General features: G+C 42.1%; 1 protein-coding gene across 11 annotated transcripts in view; it reads right to left on the reverse strand.

Moving 5' to 3' along the window:
* Positions 1 to 783: 783 nt before the first annotated feature.
* Positions 784 to 21,133, reverse strand: part of EPHA6 (EPH receptor A6) — a 780,034-nt gene continuing 759,684 nt past the window's right edge. For 10 of the 11 annotated variants that reach the window (XM_023623975.2, XM_023623979.2, XM_023623977.2 and 7 more), the window contains 3 exons: positions 15,515 to 15,708; positions 4,337 to 4,486; positions 784 to 3,336 (listed from right to left, as the gene is read on the reverse strand). In XM_023623975.2, coding sequence (XP_023479743.1) covers positions 3,222 to 3,336; positions 4,337 to 4,486; positions 15,515 to 15,708 — 459 coding nt within the window. In that variant the 3' untranslated portion in view covers positions 784 to 3,221. Of the gene's footprint in view, positions 3,337 to 4,336; positions 4,487 to 11,714; positions 11,986 to 15,514; positions 15,709 to 21,133 lie in introns of those variants that run through there. The other variant, XM_070243945.1, reaches the window with a different exon arrangement.

Below are 21,133 nucleotides of genomic sequence, written 5' to 3' on the forward strand. Positions count from 1 at the left end.
TGTAATTCACTCTTCACCACCTCTTCAGAAGAATTTCTGTCAAGACTTTGATTCTCAAGCACTGGATTTGGATTTGTTTTCCATTCATGGGTGAGACCGCCCTTAAAGCTGTAGCTGGAGGGCTGTTTTATTCAGGTGATAGTCGGATAGATTTTAAAGAGTAATACAGAGGGGAAACACGATAAATCTTTTTTGACTATGGCATGCATAACTTATTTACCAAAAGTTATGTCAGTGTAAAAGTTCTGTAATTCTTGATTCTTGTTAAGCCAACAGCTCTGCAACTCCGGACTGCCTCTTCAGTTTAATGATTTACAGACCTAATCTCTCTTCTTGATCATGCACTTTCACATTTTTCCCAGTATGCCTTATGCTATGAAACAATGAGCTGACCATAGACTGGAGATTGACCACTCAGAAGATAAAATGAAAATGGTTTCTTCAACTCTCTGATTTTCAAAATCCGCAAAGCCCCTCAGTAGTATAAATTAAGAAATTTAAAATAAAGCAGGTACATGAATGTATATGCATAGTTTTGTTATCAAAGATTATTCCTGAAGGCTTGTGACTTATGGAAGCAACTCATTTTCTTTCTATAATTAAGTTCTCTGCTTATGCATGTTAAACAGTTTTAATTACTCAATATGTGCATTAGTAAATCTCAAATATTTCAAGTAAAATTTCCAAATGAATTTGGCAATTTAACTGTTAGTATTCCTGAACATTATAACTCCCTTGGGATCATGGAGTACATGGTTTGTAGGCAGTAAAGAAATAGAGATCTTTTGATAAAATGTTTTTGTTTAATCTTGCACACACATTTCAACCTTGCTCTAGCCATGATGAGGCTGAAAATTACACTTGAGATTATCATGCTTACAGTTCTGAAAATATAAATGTAAACTTAAAGAAATTTTAAAGAAGATTTGGGGTAAGAGACAAAGTGTAAAGGTAGTTTTGTAATACTAGAAAAAGATGTTAGGCAAGAAAAAAAAAGTACAAGTTAACCACATATAGAATAAAATCACTGGACTTCTTTAAGAAAAAAATTTTTAACAGAGAACTTTAATCTTGCAAAGCACTGAATGCCCATCCCAAAGAAGTTTAAATACTTTATAGAATTTATTTCATCAAAGTATACAGATGTTGCTGACAGAGACCTATGGAAGACCATAATTATTCTATTCCTTATTTTTCTAAATACCTTTTTTGTTATAAAAATAAATATATATGATTAATAAATTTAATCTGTTTTATATCTGTTCTTATTTAATATATATTTGAAGACAGATAAATATGGAAATTTTATATTTCCTCTAAATGTATCCAGGTTTGTGTAAATGCATCAAGCAAACTGCAGAGTCTGTGAGTGAGGCATGACCATGCAGGGGACGGCTGGAAAACGTTGCTAGCTATTTCTCACACACTTACTCAAACAGTGATGGATTTCCCACTTTTTTCATTTTTAGTATACTTTAAGGAATATTTTAAAGACAGTTCCTTGTAGCTCTATACACTTTGTTTTTGAAATGGGGAAAATTTAGCTGTGGTAGGCTAAAATCAGGAGATAAATCAGCAAAAGAAAATATGTGGAAGGGTCTAGTCTAATGGGATGATTGACAAGGCGTAAAATAAGGAAAAAAGAAAAAATGAGGCTCCTTTAATAGCAAGAAAGCTACTATCACCCAAAAATATAATTTAGGTAGGAATTTGAGAATGTGGGTAGAGCACCTTTATCTCTGAGATCAAATAAAAACCGATTTAGTAAATCAGTATCTTTAGACAACCTGCTCTCTTTTTCTCTAACATATGCTCCCCACTCTTCCACCTAGCACACCAGTCATTTTTTTAGTTTCACAGGGAACAGCTGATTTTATAATTGAATTTGTTCGTAAGATAGCACTACTTTGAGAAGCTGACTCAGCTGAACTCACTGAAAAGTATATCTGTCTTTTTTGCAGCATCTGAGAAGGTTATGACAACACATCTTAGCTGTGTTCACGTTTTTATGTTACTGTAGTAGGGACCCAGGTTGACACACATTTTATATATGCTCTTGTGTCGGATCTGTTTATAGCCTCTTTGGAGTATGCAATGGCATACTCATCTCTTGGAAGGTTTGGAAAACAGCTCAGCATGTTCATGTAACTTATTTTGACGGAAAAAATATAAAGTTCTTAAACTTGCAAAATGCACCTAAATCAGACAGTCAGCTAGCTGTGTTTATTTTCTTGGACCTCCATATAGCTATCATAAAATTCTGCTTAAATTAATTAATCTTTTTATATTAAATCTAAGGGTATAATCTTAGATCTTTTATTCAACGTAATTCTACTGAGAGTAACTAATTTTCTCAGCGCTTTGATAATTACTTTTGCAAACTTGTGAAGATGAACAAGGGAACGGCCATGGTTTTACTCCATGCTTCACTCTACGGGAGCCTTTAGAGCACTGGACTCATTCTTGGTGTTTCAGGCGTGACCTCCACAAGGTCGTGGAGAAACATACCATAGTTAGCAAAAGGTTAGAGCAGAAACCTCTCAATTACCACCTACTATGAAAGATGTAGGACACCATAAAGCTAATTTAAAAAAAAACAAACTCAGCCTTGGAAGATTTAAAAGCCCAGGGTGTTTCTCCCTCCCCGATGACCCCATTCTCACCACAGTCACACCTGACAAGAATTCACTACATGAAATCGTCAGTCATTTCTGCAAATCTATCAACATCAGGCATCAACAGTTAAACTATTATAAAATAAACCAACAAAACGACCCATAGAGTTGAATATAATTATCTAAAAAATAAATTTCATGTCAATTTGGAAGCTACTTGATCACAAAACATGAAAGAAAGATCGACTCTCTCTTTTTCATCTACCATCAAACTCTGAACACACCCTGAAGGCAGCCGCATCCGGGCGGACTCCAGGGTGAGGCGTGGGCACGTCCCCAGCACTGCTGGACCGAGCTACACACCCGTGCCGAGCATTCACCATCGCGCAGCGCGGCTCTGCAGGGGCCGCGGTTTTATCTGCAGGTTGTTCAGCAAGGACCTGTGAAGCACGATTTTAAAAGCCGGGTTGGAAGCATAAACAAAAGGTGCGCTCGTAGTCTGAACAGGAGACTGCGGTTTGTGAAGCGATGTTCGGAGAATCAGCAGAGAGGGTATCTTTCGTTTTAGAAATGCTGAGGCACGAAACGCAGGTGCTTGCAGTAGTTTCATACGTGAAACCCCTTCTCCTGTATGTGCGTCATGTGTAAACGCAAAGTCTGTATGCTGCTGACTATTCGTCTCTGGTGTCCAATGAGGATGACTCCGATTCTTCTGACGTCCCTGAGAGACAGAGAGAATGTGGCGTTTAGATCCGGTAAGGATGAGAGAGGAGAAACGAACGTTTAGATGTGGTAAATAGGCACCATGTCAGATTTGCTCTAGGAATTTGCCAAAAATTGGATAGCTGGTAAAATGAGAGTTTAAGCAGAGACATAAATGAACGTCAAGAGTCTGTTACTTTTTTCTTCTTCCTGGTGCCAGAAAATACATCAAATTAACTTCGAATTTAAGGGTACAAGGAAAAATTTCAAATTCAGGTACCTATGTATGTTTAGACACTTCACAGACCTAAAGGTTATATAATTTAGGTGATTATATAAATTTTCAACAGTGTGGGCAAAACGGTCAGTATGTAGGGTAGAGCTATAATGTGGACTCCATTTGAGTTCTCATGGTCTTTCAATAATCTGAAAAAGAACGCCATTGTATTATGTTGAACCACATGCAATTGCCACTACCATTTTAAAACAATGGGAATTTCATATGGCTTAACCTACTAGTGTTATTCCCTAGTCTTTTAAGCACATCTTGAGCATTTTTATTGCAGGCAGCAAAGGAAAATCTTTGAGACAGTGAACAAATGCCCGACCATTATAACAGAGAGAGGGAGCTCTGAAATGAGAGGATTACCGTTACTGCATTGCTGAAGATAACAGGAATTGATTGTACAAGATAGTAAATGTGCATCATAAATAATATGCTCAGGTAAGACTATGTTGACGTAAAGTCCATGAGGTGAACAAGAGTGGGATGCATTTTGGAAAGCATGTTTTTTAAAAATAGCTATTTGAATTAAACATATTCCTTCAAAGAATAGAAGTTAAAAGTGTTATGTCCAATTTTCACTAGAACGATAGTCAGAAATGGTGAGGAAAGAGGTCGAAATGCCAAAGTAGCCTTAGGAAAAATAGTTTAACTACGGGATTCTTGACATAGTATTTGAATGTATAGTCTCCTGAGTGGAGCATCTAAAGACAGTAATAACCCTAGCACCACTTACTCGATGCTCATTCTTGAAATCAGGTCAAAAGTGGTAAAGCCTGCGGCCATGAAGTTATTCTTATATTGCCCCATTTTTATAGAATCCAGCCAGTCACCGACTGTGACAAACAAAGGATATTCGGGAACTTCACCAGGGGACTCTGGCATTCTGCAAGGAAAAAAACCATGGAGATCACTTAAAAGCTGGATAAAGCAAAAAATCCCCCACGTTCTTTTTTCCTTTTACAATATTCTTACATCTGATGTTTTCATCCTCCATTTAAAAAAATCTGTAATTTTCCATCATATTCAAATCAGCCACTTTTATCTGGTGAGTTTTACTTGTCGGTTTCTTTTGTCTTTTTCTGCTTTTTGTCACTACTGGATCTTATCCTTGATATGTCTTGACAAAGCCCGCTTCTTGCTGACTTCTCTTTACTCTTTTCTCTTGCGTAAAATTGTGTTTTCACACCTGAGGAAAAGCCCCCACCTTATGGCAGGCAGTTCACTCCAGCAGTTTCTCACCTGCAACCAAGCCAGCGCCCTTTTCCCGTTGTCACAGTCACATTCGCTATGCTAGTGCCTTCTCGTTTTTATGGAGAATTCATTGATCGAGACTCCGTTTATTTGTTCTCAAACATTCAACAAGAATTTATTATTTATTATGAAGGAATTTCTGCTGTCATAGAGCTCAAGTGCATGAATAAGATTTACACACATCCTAGCAGAGGGCAATACAGCCCGAAGCACAGACATTAATAAGGCACATAACAAGGCCAAATCCACAAGAAGAAGGAGTCCAGCACCAACGAGTCTGAGAGCAAGTGATACGGAAATCTCTATTTGTGTTCCTAAGATCTGAGGCAAAGGACATTTCAGTTGGGGATATTTTTGTAGTTTTAATATAAAAATAATAAAAAGGTATTACTTTGGAAAGGCTAGTGGATGTGTGTGTATACATACATACCTATGTATACACAAAATAGTTTTATATAAGCTAAAGTCAGAGAGAATAAAAATGGAATTAACCTTAGAAATTATAGTAAAAACACCTCAGAATTGTGTATTTAAGCCTTTCTGGCAACTAATGATATTATTCTCCTTACAGATAGACATGAAAATTAATGTTAATAATATTTTCTCTGGTTGTAAAAAGTACTTTGCAGTAAAAGTGCATCTCTAGTAACAAGCATGTCATTAGCCCTCTGGGATGATAAATATATCATTTGAAAAATTATTAGGTCTAGGGTTCATGTTAAATAGTAAAGCAGTAACTGTCTTTTTATATGTTTGATGTTTGAGCTAAATCAGTATTTTCTAGGTAATGAAAAGCTTCCCCATTAGACATGAACAACTGAATTATTTTTATTAGAATATTGAAGGTTAATCCAACTTTCATTTACTTTGTTTTTAATTTTTAAAGAGTTAAAGAATTCAAAGAGACTTAACTAGCCATAGATTTTAACATTCATATTTGGAATATTTCATCGTAATATTCTTACCATTCACATTTGAACCATTTCAGCTTTAACCAGAAACTGGTAGTATATGAGCACATCTGATTAAACCACGTGAAATAAGCATTTCTCCACCATGAAGCAGAGTGGGATATGCACGCTATATAACCCTGGTAATGTTCTGTTAAAAACACATGGGAGTGGGAGCTAGGTTGTAAGGTCAGTGCATAGGTAAAAATTGAAAACCTCTAACAATTGAAATTACCCTTAAAAATCCTTTAAGTTACACCTAATCACCAGGACCTGGGTCTTTAGGAGCACACAAGCCAGAGACGTTATGCATGGCCATACAGGCTGTACACTGTGCGGTCCCGCAGACTTTGAAAGATGCCCCTTGGAACAGTCCAGGGCAGAATCCCTGCTAATAGCCTAGAATTCATTTCTTAGGTTTTTCTTTGATTGCTGCCTTGACTTCCCTTTTTCTAAAGTGGGGTCCAGTTGAAGGTGGGGTTGGGGGTGTCGAGAGATGATGGGGAAACCCAGGGGTTTTTGCTCTTTACATATAATTGGAATTTGAATAAACTAAATGCTTGTATCTTGTGGCTCCACTGTTGTCCATACTGAGTCTGGTTACCCTTAACAGTGACAAGGGTCCCTTTACCACTTCTCAATTCTGTTCCCATCCTTCCTATTTGGAGGCTGTGAAGCCACATTCTCTCCTCCTGTGTTACAAATTGCAATGCTATTTGATTGTGGGCTGTTTCATTCTAATTGATATCAGAATAATTTATGATTTGACCCTAAACAAAGATTAGTCATATCATAGCATCTAACAATAAATACTTTAATTGTTGCTATATTTCTTTGTTTCCTAGAAGTGTTTATATTAATCAGTATTATCAAAAAAATAAAAATTCATATGTAAATACAAAATAATAAAGGTCTCCATGGCAAACAGAGTTAAACAGGGTTTTTAATTGTGGCATTTCTCAGAGTCTTCACAATTCTAATGGGCAGTGTGAGTATATAAGAGGATTGAGAATGGCCTCTACATCATCTTCCTAAATTATCTGCCCAGTTTCTATGGAGGGCACGTTAAGGAAAAGCTGCCGTAGGAAGTGCACTAAGTCTAAATATCAAAATGACCTGGGTACCCTTATTGCTTATCAACATAAATAAAACCATACATGTTAGAAAACTGAATGTCCTATTTTAAAACAGTGTGGCTTTTCTATCTTTTAGTTACTTGTAAAAGAAGTTTGTTGAAACTGAACAAAATTAAAAGAATGTACTTGGTAAGTTCCCTCCGTGCCCCTCTGCCACTCTTGAAGCAGACACAGTCAGGCCACTCCCACCTCTCTCTCCTGAGATAACGCTGGAATAACTCTGGAGCTTTCACAATTTCCTATAATTGGTGAGTGGAAATGTAATGTGCTAATTTTATGTCCTTAGTATAGAAAGGTCATGGAAGGGCATTCTGTATAGTAAATGACTTAAATGGCCGATTTCTCTGTTGAAAAGCATCCACTGTTTGCTCCCAGAATGTTTCAATACCGCAACTCCCTTTCCCTCCGCGCATCTTTAGTGACCTAGTTACTCTTTGGCCTTTCTACTGCTGCCCTGGCAGTTGATTTAGAAAGGTCAGGGTCCCCTCATTGTTCACAGCCACTGTGCAATAACTTTTCTTTCACCTCATCTTATAACGAAGCTGAAAAATGCTGCTATTCTCTGCCTGAGGGATGAGTACCGTCACCCTCACATGAATTCTCTGGAATATCATCTAATAAACAATAAATGCCCTTTCTTATCAACCATGTACAATGATAAATTCAGCCTGCTATTTGCTGAGCATGTAGAAATTTCTGCTATTTGGTGATGAGTGGGAGCTGCCCACGTGAGAAACGTCTTTGCAGCAAGACCTGCAGCTCACACGAGACAAAGCCCATATTGTAGAACGGAAGACTGTGGGTCAGCTGGTGTCCTCGGAACAATGTGGAGGGGACAGAACTGGGGCTCCAGTAGGAATCATGGTCAGTTGAGATCAGAGAAGGGCTGGAGTCTAGCCAGAAGACAAAATGATCCAGTCTCCAAGGCAATGAATGCACACATCCAAATACGAAAAAATGCACAGCACTGATGGGTTATTCTACCGAGCCTTCGGAGTTCACAGTAGAACTAGTTTTAATTTAGAAAGTTCTTAGATAGGTTGTCAACAGGGATCAAAACTGCCGTTAAAGAGCAAGAAGGTTTTTATCCTTAAAAGTTTTCCATGTTTAATATTTATCATGTAAATATACTAGTAATAGATCTATTAAAAATGATCAGAGAAAGGTTAGAATTTGAGAAACACTAGTGCAGGTAAGATCATGTTTTAATATGAACCCTGACATGTTTGAAGCTCTTCTCCTCTTACTATCTACTCATGCTTTTACCCCAGCTCTTACATTATATATGGTCAGCGGGACTGCACAGATAGTGTCCGTTCTATTTCATATTGCCCTTATTTTACATATTTATGAATATTTTCCACGTTTCAACAGTCTTCATAACTACTATTCAATTGAGTGTATAATATTCTATATCTTGATGCTTAATAACTTGTTAATCTCCTGAAGTTAGACTCTTAGATTGCTAATAACATTCTTTTATTGTAGAAGATTATGCAGTCTTACAGCATGTATCTTTTTGCTCCAGTTGAATTACTTCCTTGGGAAAAATCCATAAGACAGAATTTTCTTCTTTTAAAGAGTAAGTTAAAACTCCCTGATGGCAGGAACCATATCTCACATATCTTTCTATTTTCTGTACGCCTTAGCACAATGCTGAAAGCATTACAGGAACTCTTTAAATAAGTGATGATTTAGACGTGAATATTCTTTACAGAAAAGTCTAGTCTATGACCTAATGGCTGATTCATGATGAATAATCTATTTTCATTTAATTCCATTAAATGGAAGAGCAAGTGCCTGCTGATGTAATGGTCAATCAATCTATCAATGAATGTGCTGTTTACTTAACTTACTCCTTGTATTGTGAAAACGCCTTCTTCTCTCTGTCTTTAAAGGTTTCAGCATGGAGGAAGAGGCAGTTATGGAGGAGTGGGGGAGCATGGGGCTAGAGGACCCAGGAGCACGACAGCAGCACTCGCCTTAGTCACAGTCACTGCTTGTACAGGAGTTTCTCCTCACATGACCCAGGGACTCCACGTCACACTAGTTAAGCCATAAAATAATCTCCTAATACACACACTACCTATCTAAACTTTGAAGGAAGAATTTATTTAATCAGATAAAAAAGAAAACATTGCCCCTCCTACAATTAGGCCTAATGGTCAACTTGAACACAAATTTAATTAAAGTATTTTGATATTCTTTTAAAATTTTAAAGTGTAATTTTACTCAAAATGTTATAAAATCCAAAATGCATAGAACTATCCTATATATCTTGTGACCGTTTCATGCTTGTGGGCAGTAACAGTCTGACTCTCCACAGGGTTGAATAGGGAGCATAAATTATTTTTTGTCAGCCTTTTATTTTCAGTAAGTCTCCAGGTGCTTTATTGATATGATTATTTAATTCTCATAATAAGGCTGACAACTGGTAGGAAGTAGGCAGGCATAAAACTCAAAGCAAATTTTAGAATTATAGATGTGACAACATCAGGAGGGATAGAAGCAGAGGAGAAATAATCCTGTTTTAAAGTCTCCCACAATTGCGAGCCCCCAGCACAGGGTCCCTACAGCCAGACTAATGGATCAGCGAACCTCAAGGAGAGCCTGTTTTTGTGAGGAAATAATGCAGGGACAGAAATAGATTTCACATCACATGCCAACTACGATTCACTGGGAGTGGCTGTCACATGTCTTGAAAGGGAGACGGAGGCAGCAGTGGGCTCAGTGGGAGAGTGTGATGGTTAGTGACATCTGCCACAACAAGGAGAAGCAGCAGAGCACGTATTTGCCAACACTGGAAAAATCCAGTCTACAAAGATGCCTGAGGATGTGATTCTGGAAGGACGTTGCTGCCATATTTCCCCATATCTCCGTTTTGTTGTAGTTGCTACTTTCTTTTCCCAAGCACTGTTCTTCAAGGGGCGAGCACTGTAGTGGATGTTGGGCAGACGTACGGACTATGTGTTTGCTACTTACTCCCAGGGATGAGGACGCATCTCCACCTCCTTGTCTGTGCTTAGCGGAACATAAAATCACAGGCTGTGCCCCACTTCAAATTCTTTTTGGGATCTTAATATACCCCAGCTGTGAAGTCTGATTAGTCCAGAGAAAATCTATCTGGAAATGTAAACATGTACCGTCTTCTCCTATAATCATATTTCTGAAACAGTGCCGTACTGGGAAAATTCTTGCCCTTTGCGTGATTGTGTACTGTGTAGTGGAAAGAACAAGGGCTTTGCAGCCAGTGAACTTCGCTCCAATGCCTGGTCTTCTAATTACCTGCTGGGTGCCCAGGAGACATCAGCCTCTGTGATTCTCCATATCCCTGTCTGAGGGGTGGAGATAAAGGACCTCAAAGACAAATTTGCCTACTACAACAATGGGTACATGGTAGGCTCTGTACAAATGGCAGGAACAGTTCCTGTTGGTACTGTACACCAGAATTTGAGTCAGCATCAGTATTGGTATTAACATTAGCATTAGCATTATCTTGTACCAACAGTTCACATGAATTGAATTTAGATTTCCTAAAGGTAGAAGTTTCACACTTCCTGATTAATATTTAATATTCTGTCTTCCTTCCACAAAGCTTTGCTAATCTCTCAATTACAATGCTGGTTTTGGCCAGTCCGTTATTTCTCAGTCATGAAAAACATCATTAAGAGTGCTAGTTACAAAAATCAAACAAAACAATTTGACCGTGACTAGGTCTATGCAGACAAACAACTTAGCATATGCTGATTCTGTGCAGCTCAGGTAGTGGTAAGTAAGAGCTTTTCAAAATGAACGGGAGGATGTTTATCAAACTGTTGAAAGCCACTGCCCTCAGAAGACAGCATCCTAGCTGCTCTACTAACTGAGGAAGCGAGGTGGCACCATTTAGTCCTGTAATGTTCACTCAGTTCTCCAAAGCAGAGGTTCCTAATTACGGGACTGGTTTGAGCTTTTCCCTACCTTCCTGATTCTCCGGTTACTGGAAGCCAAGTGCTCGAAAGTTCAACAGTAGGTTTATATGGACTAAGGAACGTGGTGGCTCAGTTCCTAAGAGCTAAAGTATTACAAGATCTCCACCTATGGCACAGTGGGCAGCGAGAACACTCCTAAGAGCCTTGGCCTGAGCTGAATGTGATTTCCGAGGCAGAAGACTAGCGTGGACTGGTCCATCTGGTCAACTGCTGCCCATCCCCGGATGCCACCTTTTAGCTGATGTTGTCAAGAAGCCCATAATCTGTAAAACTCTTTGTCAGTGACATGCTGGGCACCTGGAGCAGGGACTGGAGGAGAGTGTTATTTTCCAGTACGCTGGAGCGCTGTCCCAAAGGGAACTGGCCAGCTGACTTCAACCTAGTGCACTTGGTCGGCCTCAGTGTCTGAGGAAACAGGGGTTGGGTTGAGGCAGCTGGAGAAGGAATATGTGGGACAGTGTAGGTGGGGTGGGGAAGGGAGGGCTGGGTGAAGGGACACCATGCAGTCATCAGTCCGCTTTGTGCTGCTGAACTACCCGACCCCAGATGTCACCCTGCGCTCCACGGGAGAAGGCGTGACTTGGGGTTGAGAGTAGCCACAGGACTGATGTGAGGCTCAGGGACAGGGAGCGAGAGTGGCTGAAAGGCCACAGCCAGGCACTGCTCCTGACACGTTCTTCAGGCAGCTGGGGCCTCAGCAGGGCCTTCTCCCCAGGGCCTGTGCCCCAGGGGACAGCTACAGACAATTCTCTGAAAGGAGGCGATAAGGCGTCATTGCAGAACGAAGGAAATTGAAGGTAGTTGGAAACTCACATTTATGAAAGGATGACTGACTGTATTAATAGGTCCCTGTGCAAATTATTTTTTACAACCAATTGGATTTAAGTTGTACTTATAATATCATTTTATATAACAAAACTCATATATCCATCTACTTTCTTGAGGAAGAGAGAGAGCAAGAAGGTTGGGAGCTGCACAGAGCTCTGAGTCCTCCCCGGGAGCGTGTCAGGCACAAGAGGACTAGCCATCCAATAATGAAAGCCTTCTCTGGCCGACGTGTTTTCTGTTGGTGTTCTGTTTTGTGGAAGGAAAGATTACAGGTGTAAGGTTATGAAATTTCAATATGCTAGTATAAAAAGACTAAGCTCTGGGCTTCACTTCATCCTTCTTTGTAGCCTTAATTTCTTCCCCTCTTACTATGCCAAGAAAAAGGACGAAAGCTTCTCAAGTGAATTCTTGAGAAAAAGCCAATTACAGTGGAATAAAAACCACATGGTCGGGGCCAGCCTGGTGGCCCAGCAGTTAAGTTCACACGTTCTGCTTCAGCGGCCCAGGGTTTGCTGGTTCAGATCCCGGGTGCAGACATGGCACTGCTTGGCAGGCCATGCTGTGGCAGGCATCCCACATATAAAGTAGAGGAAGATGGGCACGGATGTTAGCTCAGGGACAGTCTTCCTCAGAAAAAAAACAAGGGGCACACATGGCCTAGTGGATGAGAGAGTTTCGTCAGTTCAGCCAGGTGAGGGAGCCTGCCGCTCTGGGGAGAGGAGAGTAAAGGGGAGTTAACAGGAGTTGCTGTGGGTTCTACCCTTGGACCCCTTGACCTGTGTGAGAGGTACCTGGAGGACGGACTGGAATTCTACACCGTGCGTGTTTCCTTCATTCAGCATCATGCTGGGATGGACAGCTGGGCTTTGGGACTTGGGGGTAGAGGGGCAGTGCCACAGTCTTACAAGCATACCACAAACCAGGCATTCTTCAGCTAACATTGCTGGCCTCAGTCTACCATGTCTCTTCTCCCTAAACAGTCTCGGCTCTCTGGGATCAAGGACAGGGTGGGTGGGTGGCACTGGGAGTCAAGGGTGGACAAGGGAACCCACTCAGGCTGCTGTGGAAACAAGAAAGCTGACAAACGTTCAGACACGATACCCTTAGAACCCTGCTTTCTTTTGTTCCTCAAACAAGTACATCAAGGGCAAAAGCAGCAGCACATGTCTTTATCAGAAACAGGGGAAGCTGGTCAGTCACAAAGAGTTCCACTTGGTCTCCAACGTTAGACTTTAGATGGAATCTCACTGCCGCTCCCTAAGAAACACGGCCGCCTGGGCTGCTGTGTGGCGGTGCTGTCACAGAGCCTACCGCTCCCTGGCCTGCCCACTGGACCAGTGCCCACCCATTAAACCCCGTGAAACCCCACTGAACCTTAAATCTCTGCCTCAGACACGAGCTCTCATCTTGACTTTACCTCTGGATCGTTCTCACTTTTTGGTATTTTCTCATCTTAGATCCTCCATCAGTGTTTTCCAAATATGACAAACATTCATAATCTTGAAAAAGCAGGGAAGAAATGGTTTTATCTGCTTTTCTTCAAAGAATAGGCTCTTACCTGCCTGCCTCTACACTCCTAGAAAGTTATAGAGCTCTGCAGACGGGCACTGGCCGAGGTCTGGTACCCCGCACCACAATACGAGGCCCAGATGAGGGGACCTCAGTTTAGAGATGCCAGGGTTCTCTTCCATTAATGCACACCCACTCCACAGTCCACTTCTACTAGCTCTTTCTCCTCACTGTTAGAGCATGCCCGTCTCTTCACCAAAACATATAAAAACAAAACCAAGAAACTTTTTCTCTAACTACTTCCCTTCCCCTTCAGAGACAGGTTTCTTGAAAAAACAAATTAGTGCTTTGTATTGCTCTTCTCTCTGACCTCAGATTCACTCTTCCTCCGTTTCAATCTGTCTTACACAACTTTACTGGAAATGCTCTTGCAATGGCCGCCCGTGAACACCTGAGCACCTGGTTGCTAAACACAGGGACACACTTCACTTCTTCTGCTGGAGCTTCGTGGAGCCTGGACATCACTCCGTGGAACTCTCTCCCTTGCTGGCTTCCGTGGTTCTGCTCCTGCCCCGCTGTCCCCATTGCCTGTCTGGCTCTTCCTTCTCAGTATCCTCGGGGTGTCTCCTTCTGTTCATTTTCAAATCTTGGTGTTCCAAAAGGTTGCATTCTTCATGTTCTCCATGGGTCATCTTACCTATGCTGAGAGCTTCAGCTACAACCTGTATGCTGTGGCTCTCCAAACCGACATCTGTAGCCCAGATCTTCTCACCTGAGGTTCAACCTGTCAATACAACTGCCTATTGCACCTCTCCACTTAGATGCCCCACATGTGTCTTCAACTGGCCTGCTCAAAATGGTCTCATTTCTATTCCAAAAACGTGTCCTTCTTCCTCTCTTCCTTAGTAGTAACACCATCAGCCAGCTTGTCTAAGAAACTTGACAAATACCCTTGATTCTTTTCTCTCCTCTTCCTTCCATAGTCAACAATGACCAAGACAAATTTTTCTCCTCAGCTAACAATAAATCCATCTCTTAACCCCTGACCCAAGCTTCTTCCCATTTCATAAGCCAGGCTCTGATCTTTGCTAGTTTGGACTGCTGCAAACATGACTGACTGTCTCCAGGCTTATTCCTGATTCGTACTCTCGATCTAAATCAGCCCTAGGGGGATTTTTCAGAAACGCAAATGTGATCACTCCATTCTCTTGCTTAAAACCCTTCGATGACTGCCCATGCTTTTATGATAAACCCCAAGTGCCTTCCCCTCCCCCTTCCTGCGTTAGGGAAGATGGGGAGAGTAACAGTTTAATCTCTGGCTATTTCATGCTTGGCTTCACTTTACTGAGGCTGCCAATTAGTGATTTAGAGGTGAACTCTTCTGTGCTCTGCTGAGAGCTGAGGCCTGGCCTGAGCAGTCCTTGAAGAGCCCTCAGCCTATTGTCATTAAAACCTGCCCTGACTTGAACCTGTGACCTCAGGTTGAGCATCTGTGTATCCTGTTGGCCATCTTGAGTCAGGAAAGGGATCTTTGGAAATGCTTTGGTTGTTTCTAAGTACAATTTGGCCTAAATAAGGAAATATATTTTCAACTTAGTAATATTTTAAATGTGATATTTTCAGACACAGACGAGAATGTTTTTTTTCTCCTCTCCCTCTTCTCATCACTGCCTTTCAGAGACAGGTGAGTAGATCTCCTCAACTCTCCTGACCTTGACGGAATGGCAGACGAGTGCCTTCATTTTCTTGTCTTGTCACCTTTTTCTGGTTTTAGGAGTGGAAAGTAACAACAGCTGCGTGTGATCATATCTGCAGGAAGCATCCTTGGTCCTGGCTGACTCACACACTGCCCCTGCCTGGCCTGCCAGTTCAAATACAGGGACCGAACATGGACTGGATGAGAACCTTACAGGGCTGCTGACACACAAACTCCAGTTATCAAGGTGGGGAAGGATCAGTAAATAAAGGAGGGATCTATAAATACCGAAGACCCACACGGGAAAAAACAGAAAGAAAGTGATCCAGAAAGATTCAGTGTGGAGAAAAGAAAAGGGGAACCTGTTTTCTTGTGAAAAAAACACGTTTTTTAAAAATGTTAATAAATCATTTTTTCAGCTGATAAAATACAGTTTATAAACAATATTCTAAAAGGTTAACAATTAGACGGTTATCAAGGCAAACCTTCTCCTCTCTACCTGTTAGTCTTGTCTACAGCCTGAAAGAAATCAGGGTTGTCAAGAGGGAAAATCAACATTCTGCATCTTACACCAGGACGTCCTCCACCAGGGTGTGAAGGGCACTGGGACTGCGGATCAGCTTGTCAAGGAAGCTGACGATGTCGGTAAATTTGGGTCTGTGATTTCTCTCCTTCTGCCAGCAATGGAGCATCAGCTGGTGCAGAGATGCCGGACAGCCCATAGGAGCCGGGAGTCTGTAACCTTCTTCAATGGACAGGATGACCTAAATGCAAACATACACAGGTTATTCCCTCACTTTTCGGGATAAGTAATACTCATGCTAAATTATAACTCCTTTGTATACAGGAAGTAGAAGCCAGAGTATGGGAAGCATGGAACTACCTGTGAGCATAAAGTGTCCAAACAGGGATAAATACAAAGTTGAGAACAAGAATTGCAAGTATCTCTCTAGCATCTGCTGACCCCTCTGTGAGGAAAATACGTTTCTTAAACATGTGGTATACAGAAGGGAGATTAAGTTCCATCACTATGTCGAGAAACAGTTCTTGTGTGATTTATCTGAAATGTCTCAAAACCCAGCTAGGGCGTAAGACAGCCAGCCTGAGGTGGACGCATTCAGTGCAAACCACATGCGACAAACGCTTTCCGTAAAACTGTACTTGTGCCAAAGCACGGAATTACTGAATCAATTTTTATCCTTTACAATAATGTGAGTGTGCATTCTTTTTCCAGCCATCATCCCTTCTTCCTTCTTTATTGCCTATTTAATCCCTCTTACTTATTCAGGCTTTCCCTTAGTCTGACACTGACGTAACTGTGAAGTCCTCTCGTGACTTCCAGGGTCATTTAATCTTTGAAACGCTATCAGTGGCCAGCAGCAGGAGTGTTCAGCCTGAGCATCCTCCGGCCAGCGCTCTCCAAAACCCTCGGTGCTGACGAGATGTTTTCTGTCCAGCACGGAAGCAGGGGGTCACAGGTGGCTGTCGCGCACTTGAAATGTGGCTGGCAGGACTGAGAAACTGAATTTTTAGTTTTAGTTAATTTTAATTGATTGAAGTTAAATTTTAAACAGCCACATGCGGCAAGTGGCTACCCTGCGGGACGCTAGGGAAAGGAATCTCTATAAGGAGTCCAAGTTAAGAGTAACAAGATGACAGCAAGCACTTTTTTTTAGGCTCAGGACATCACATACAAGATAAGGCAGGATACTCATCTGTTTAATATATGACTCACCTGGGAATTTCCTGACAATGCAATAAAACTGACCCTGAGTTTATGGAGCTTATTTTTTTAATGAGGTATTCAGAGGTATTCATGTCAGCCTTTATTCTCACACCATCTCTGGGAGAAAGACAAAGGAAAGGGTTTATTTTCCCGGTTTTTGAGGTGGGAAAACTGAGGAAGAGACTAATATTTAATTACAGGTACAATTTGACCTAACCCCTGCCCTCCATCAACCACAGAAACATCAAAATGCAGGTGTTAATGTTGTTGACAGAAAAACTCTCTTTATTGTAGCATCGTCTGCATGCTTTCTGTAATTTAAAAAAATGCATCTTATTTTAATCTCTTTTTTAACTGACACTTCTTGACATGACTCTGAAATATCCATAATTCATGCAGAGGCAGGGTGTGAAGGGAGCAGTAACGTGGCTTCCGGAAGCTCTTAGCCATCGCGTTAGCTCCATCAGAGGCAGCACTTTCTCACAGTCCCCTCGCTGGCTCTGCGACCAGAACACTTTAACCTGTCGAGACTCCAGCATTTTCCCCTCATTTTATATTCCATTACTGAACAGGAACTTTTCTCGTCTGTTTTCTGACTACTTTTGCTACCAACTAGGCTTGGATTTTAAGACATTTTGCAACACATTTTAGTCAATGTGTGTAAAAACGCTTGTAATGCACCGGAACTACTATAAGTAGTTTTCAAGAGCAACCGAGAAGGACTCTAACATCCCGTCCTAGGAGAGCTCACTAGTCAATCTGCCACAGTTACTAATTCTACATGCCCAGAATATAGATGACAAGCGAGGTTATTTTCTGAGAAAAAAATTAGCTGCCTTTGTGGAGTATCCCTCATGTGCTACGTGCTTTGCATATTTTTCTTCATTTACTGCTTAAAATAACCCAATGTGGTAGTTACTATTATGCTCATTCTTAAGTGAGAAAATCTAGACTCAGAGAGGTTATGAAACTTGCCTAAATTCACACAGCATAGGTAGCAGAGCCGGAATTTGAACTTAGTTTCTTTTAGCTTCCAAACTTTCCCTCTGGCCAGCCTCCAGAAATGCTTTTTGGATTTCATGATACAACACCTTCCTCTCCAATTTTATACCATTTACATAATTTTTGGAGTGATTACCATGTTATCTTTTGTCATAGAATCTGATAAATGGACTTCGATATGGTTTATTTTGCTTCAGGAAGATTAGCCCTGAGCTAACATCTGTGCCAATCTTCCTCCACTTTATAGGTGGGTCACTGCCACAGCACAGCTGAGGAATGGTGTAGGTCTGTGCCCAGGATCCGAATCCATGAACTCAGGCTGCTGAAGCAGAGTGCACCGAACTTAACCACTAGGCCACAGGGCCAGCCCCTTCAATGTTTTATTTGGATCCTACGTTTAATATTCTGGGTAAATCAAAAACATATTTACTTCCCAGTTTGCAAAATGTAACCTCTGATTAAATACAGTCATTTCTGAATGCCTCCAAGTCTTGGACACTCTTCTATTGCTGTATCTGTTACCTTGTATCGTAATTTTTTCATCGTCCTTTCCCCTAAGGCTATACATACTTGAAAGCAGAAGTTATTTCTCTAGATTTTGCATTCTCATCATTTAGTACAGCGCGTGACACATGAATAAACACTGATGACCTAAAGAAGAGCTATTAGAAGAAATTTTTGGATTTTCCTTGATAGAGGGGCAGATCCTTAGGATGCTTGGAGCCTGAAGGCACCCCACATGGATTCAAGGCACCACTGTGAACATCTGAAGTCCCCTCTGAAGGAAACACTAATAAAAACTTGGTGCAACAAGCAGCGCTGTCCAAAACGATCTCGTGACCTCACGCTGGTCGCCTGGCTGCAGGGACTTGCTCTTCTCTGAGACTGGACCAAACTCAGCTTCCTGTGGGACTAGTGGCTTCCTCCTCTTGTCCAAGGGGTTGCCGTTTCCTAGTGCCCGAGGTCCTTAGCTGCAGGGGAGCTGACTTTCCCAGTCAACTCCTGTAAACTTGATGCCCAAATCCACACTGCCTGGTGCCAGGCAGGCTGCTTATTTTCTTTTGACAAAGTTGCCCTCATGATCATCCTGTAAGAGGAGAGTGTGACAAGACAGCGTGGCCCCTCGCCTGCAACCTTTAACCACCATGTGTGGAGCAGTGTGTCTGGTCTCAGCAGGCCTTTCTGTGGGGACAGGAGAGGATGAGGGCTCTTGACTTTTCTTCTTGTGACCTTGGGCTTTTGAGTTCCCTCAGTTCTTTAACTTGTGACCTTGTGAAACGTGTCTTGAGCCGCCTGGTTCATGACAGGTGTCAAACATGAAGGGTCCTGCTTTATAGGCTAATAGTACTAACAAAAATAACAACAGTGACAATAATAATAACAGCTCACAATTCCTGAGAGCTCGTGGGTACTTCCAGGTGCCAGTTCTAAATGGGTTACATGCATCGTCTTTTTTTTTTTTTTTTTCCTAGGAAGATTAGCCCTGAGCTAACATCTGCTGCCAATCCTCCTCTTTTTGCTGAGGAAGACTGGCCCTGAGCTAACATCCGTGCCCATCTTCCTCTATTTTATATGTGGGACGCCTACCACAGCATGGCCTGCCAAGCAGTGCCATGTCTGCACCCAGGATCCAAACAGGCAAACCCCGGGCCCCTGAAGCGGAACGTGCGAACTTAACTGTTGCACCACCGAACCAGCCCCCAGATCAACTCTTTTAATGCTCAGAATAACCCTACGAGGCAGGTGTTACTGTCATCTCCATTTTATAGACAAGAACTTAAACACAGAGAGGTTTAACTTGCCCAAGATCACACGTCTGAAAAGCCTGCTTCGAAGATAGCCAGAGAGAGATGTAAGCGATATGATTCACAAAAATGGTTAAAAGATGGAGCATCTTTCTAATGGATTTTTTATTTACTCATCCAAACAGATATATACTAAGCACTTTAAATGTACTTTTTTTTTTTTCCTTTTTCTCCCCCAAAGCCCTCCGGTACATAGTTGTATATTCTTCGTTGTGGGTCCTTCTAGTTGTGGCATGTGGGACGCCACCTCAGCGTGGTCTGATGAGCAGTGCCGTGTCCGCGCCCAGGATCCGAACCAACAAAACACTGGGCCGCCTGCAGTGGAGTGCACGAACCCAACCACTCGGCCATGGGGCCAGCCCCACTTTAAATGTACTCTTGAGCACGCTATGTATAAGGAGAACATAATGAGTAGAAATACCTCTGTCTTTAGGGAATGCACAGGCTGGTGAAGGAGACTGAGGAGTATGAACGTGCTAAGTGCCACCTGGAACAGGGATCATGTGCAAGGAACACGTAACCCAGCCTGGAAGGCTTCTCAGAGGAGGTGAGCTGAATTGTGAAGGACGTGCAGAAGGCTGGGTTGAAGACGAGATATGACCTGATCAGGAAATGAAAGTAGATTCCTGCGGCTAGAATAGAGTCTTCAAAGAGAGGAATGGTGAGATTTGAGGCTGAAAGCTTAAGTAACAATTATATTCCTTGAGATCGTGAAGGAGTTTGCATGCTACGAACAGACTGTTTGCAAAGGGGACGAGGATTTTAGTAAGTGAACTGCTCCTCTGGCTGCGATGTGGAGAGCATCGGAGGGCGGGCAAGCCAGCAGGAGGCCCACGGTGACCCGGAGAGAGAGGAGGGCGGCCTCAGGGGAGGCAGTGGCCGTGGAGTACAGAAGGGGACGGGTGGGACAGGAATACAGGATGGGGTGAGATTAGATGTGGCAGCAGAGGGAGGAGACACGAAGACCTTCTGGGTTTTCGACTTAGTCAACTGGTAAAGAGAGAGGACCCAGGAGGAGAAGCAGTTTGGGGGCGGGAGTGATGGTGAGTTCAATTTTCTCTGAGCTTTCTGATTTCAGATTCAAGTAACAGGTACAACTTTGAGAGCGTATTAAACACCAAGTTCTGGGCTAGGTTTTTCACATAGCTTACTTTATTTAGTGCTTACCTTATGATGTGAGTATGGTTATACATATTTTATAGGTAAGAAAACTGAAGCTCAAACTGATGAAGAGATTGGGCCGACACCACACAGCTAGCAATTCCTTGAAGAATGGAGGACTATTATCCTCCTGGTAGCCTCTGAATCACGGCGGTGGACGGGAAAACCTGTCCCATCCCTGATGGTTCCCAGAGTTGGATCTTGAGGCCTCTGTCAATGCCCTCACACCCCCAGCTCTGCCGTGACCGCCGCTGCTGCAGCGCCAGCTCCGCTTCCTCTCAGATCTCTGGACCCATCACCTGGAGGACACTCCACTTCATCAGGGGTCCCACAGCGGCCTTGGGTTTATTTTGTTCAAAACTCACCCTGATCCTCCTGCGGGATTTCTGTCCTTTGCAAAGGGTACCACTCTTCTTCCAGTGACTCAAGTCAGAGATCAGGGAGTCTTTGGGGCCTCCACCTTCCCTGATGTTTAAAATTAAGTCACGTGGTTCT

This window comes from Equus caballus, chromosome 19 (genome assembly GCF_041296265.1).
Source record: "Equus caballus isolate H_3958 breed thoroughbred chromosome 19, TB-T2T, whole genome shotgun sequence".
Lineage (NCBI taxonomy): Eukaryota > Metazoa > Chordata > Mammalia > Perissodactyla > Equidae > Equus > Equus caballus.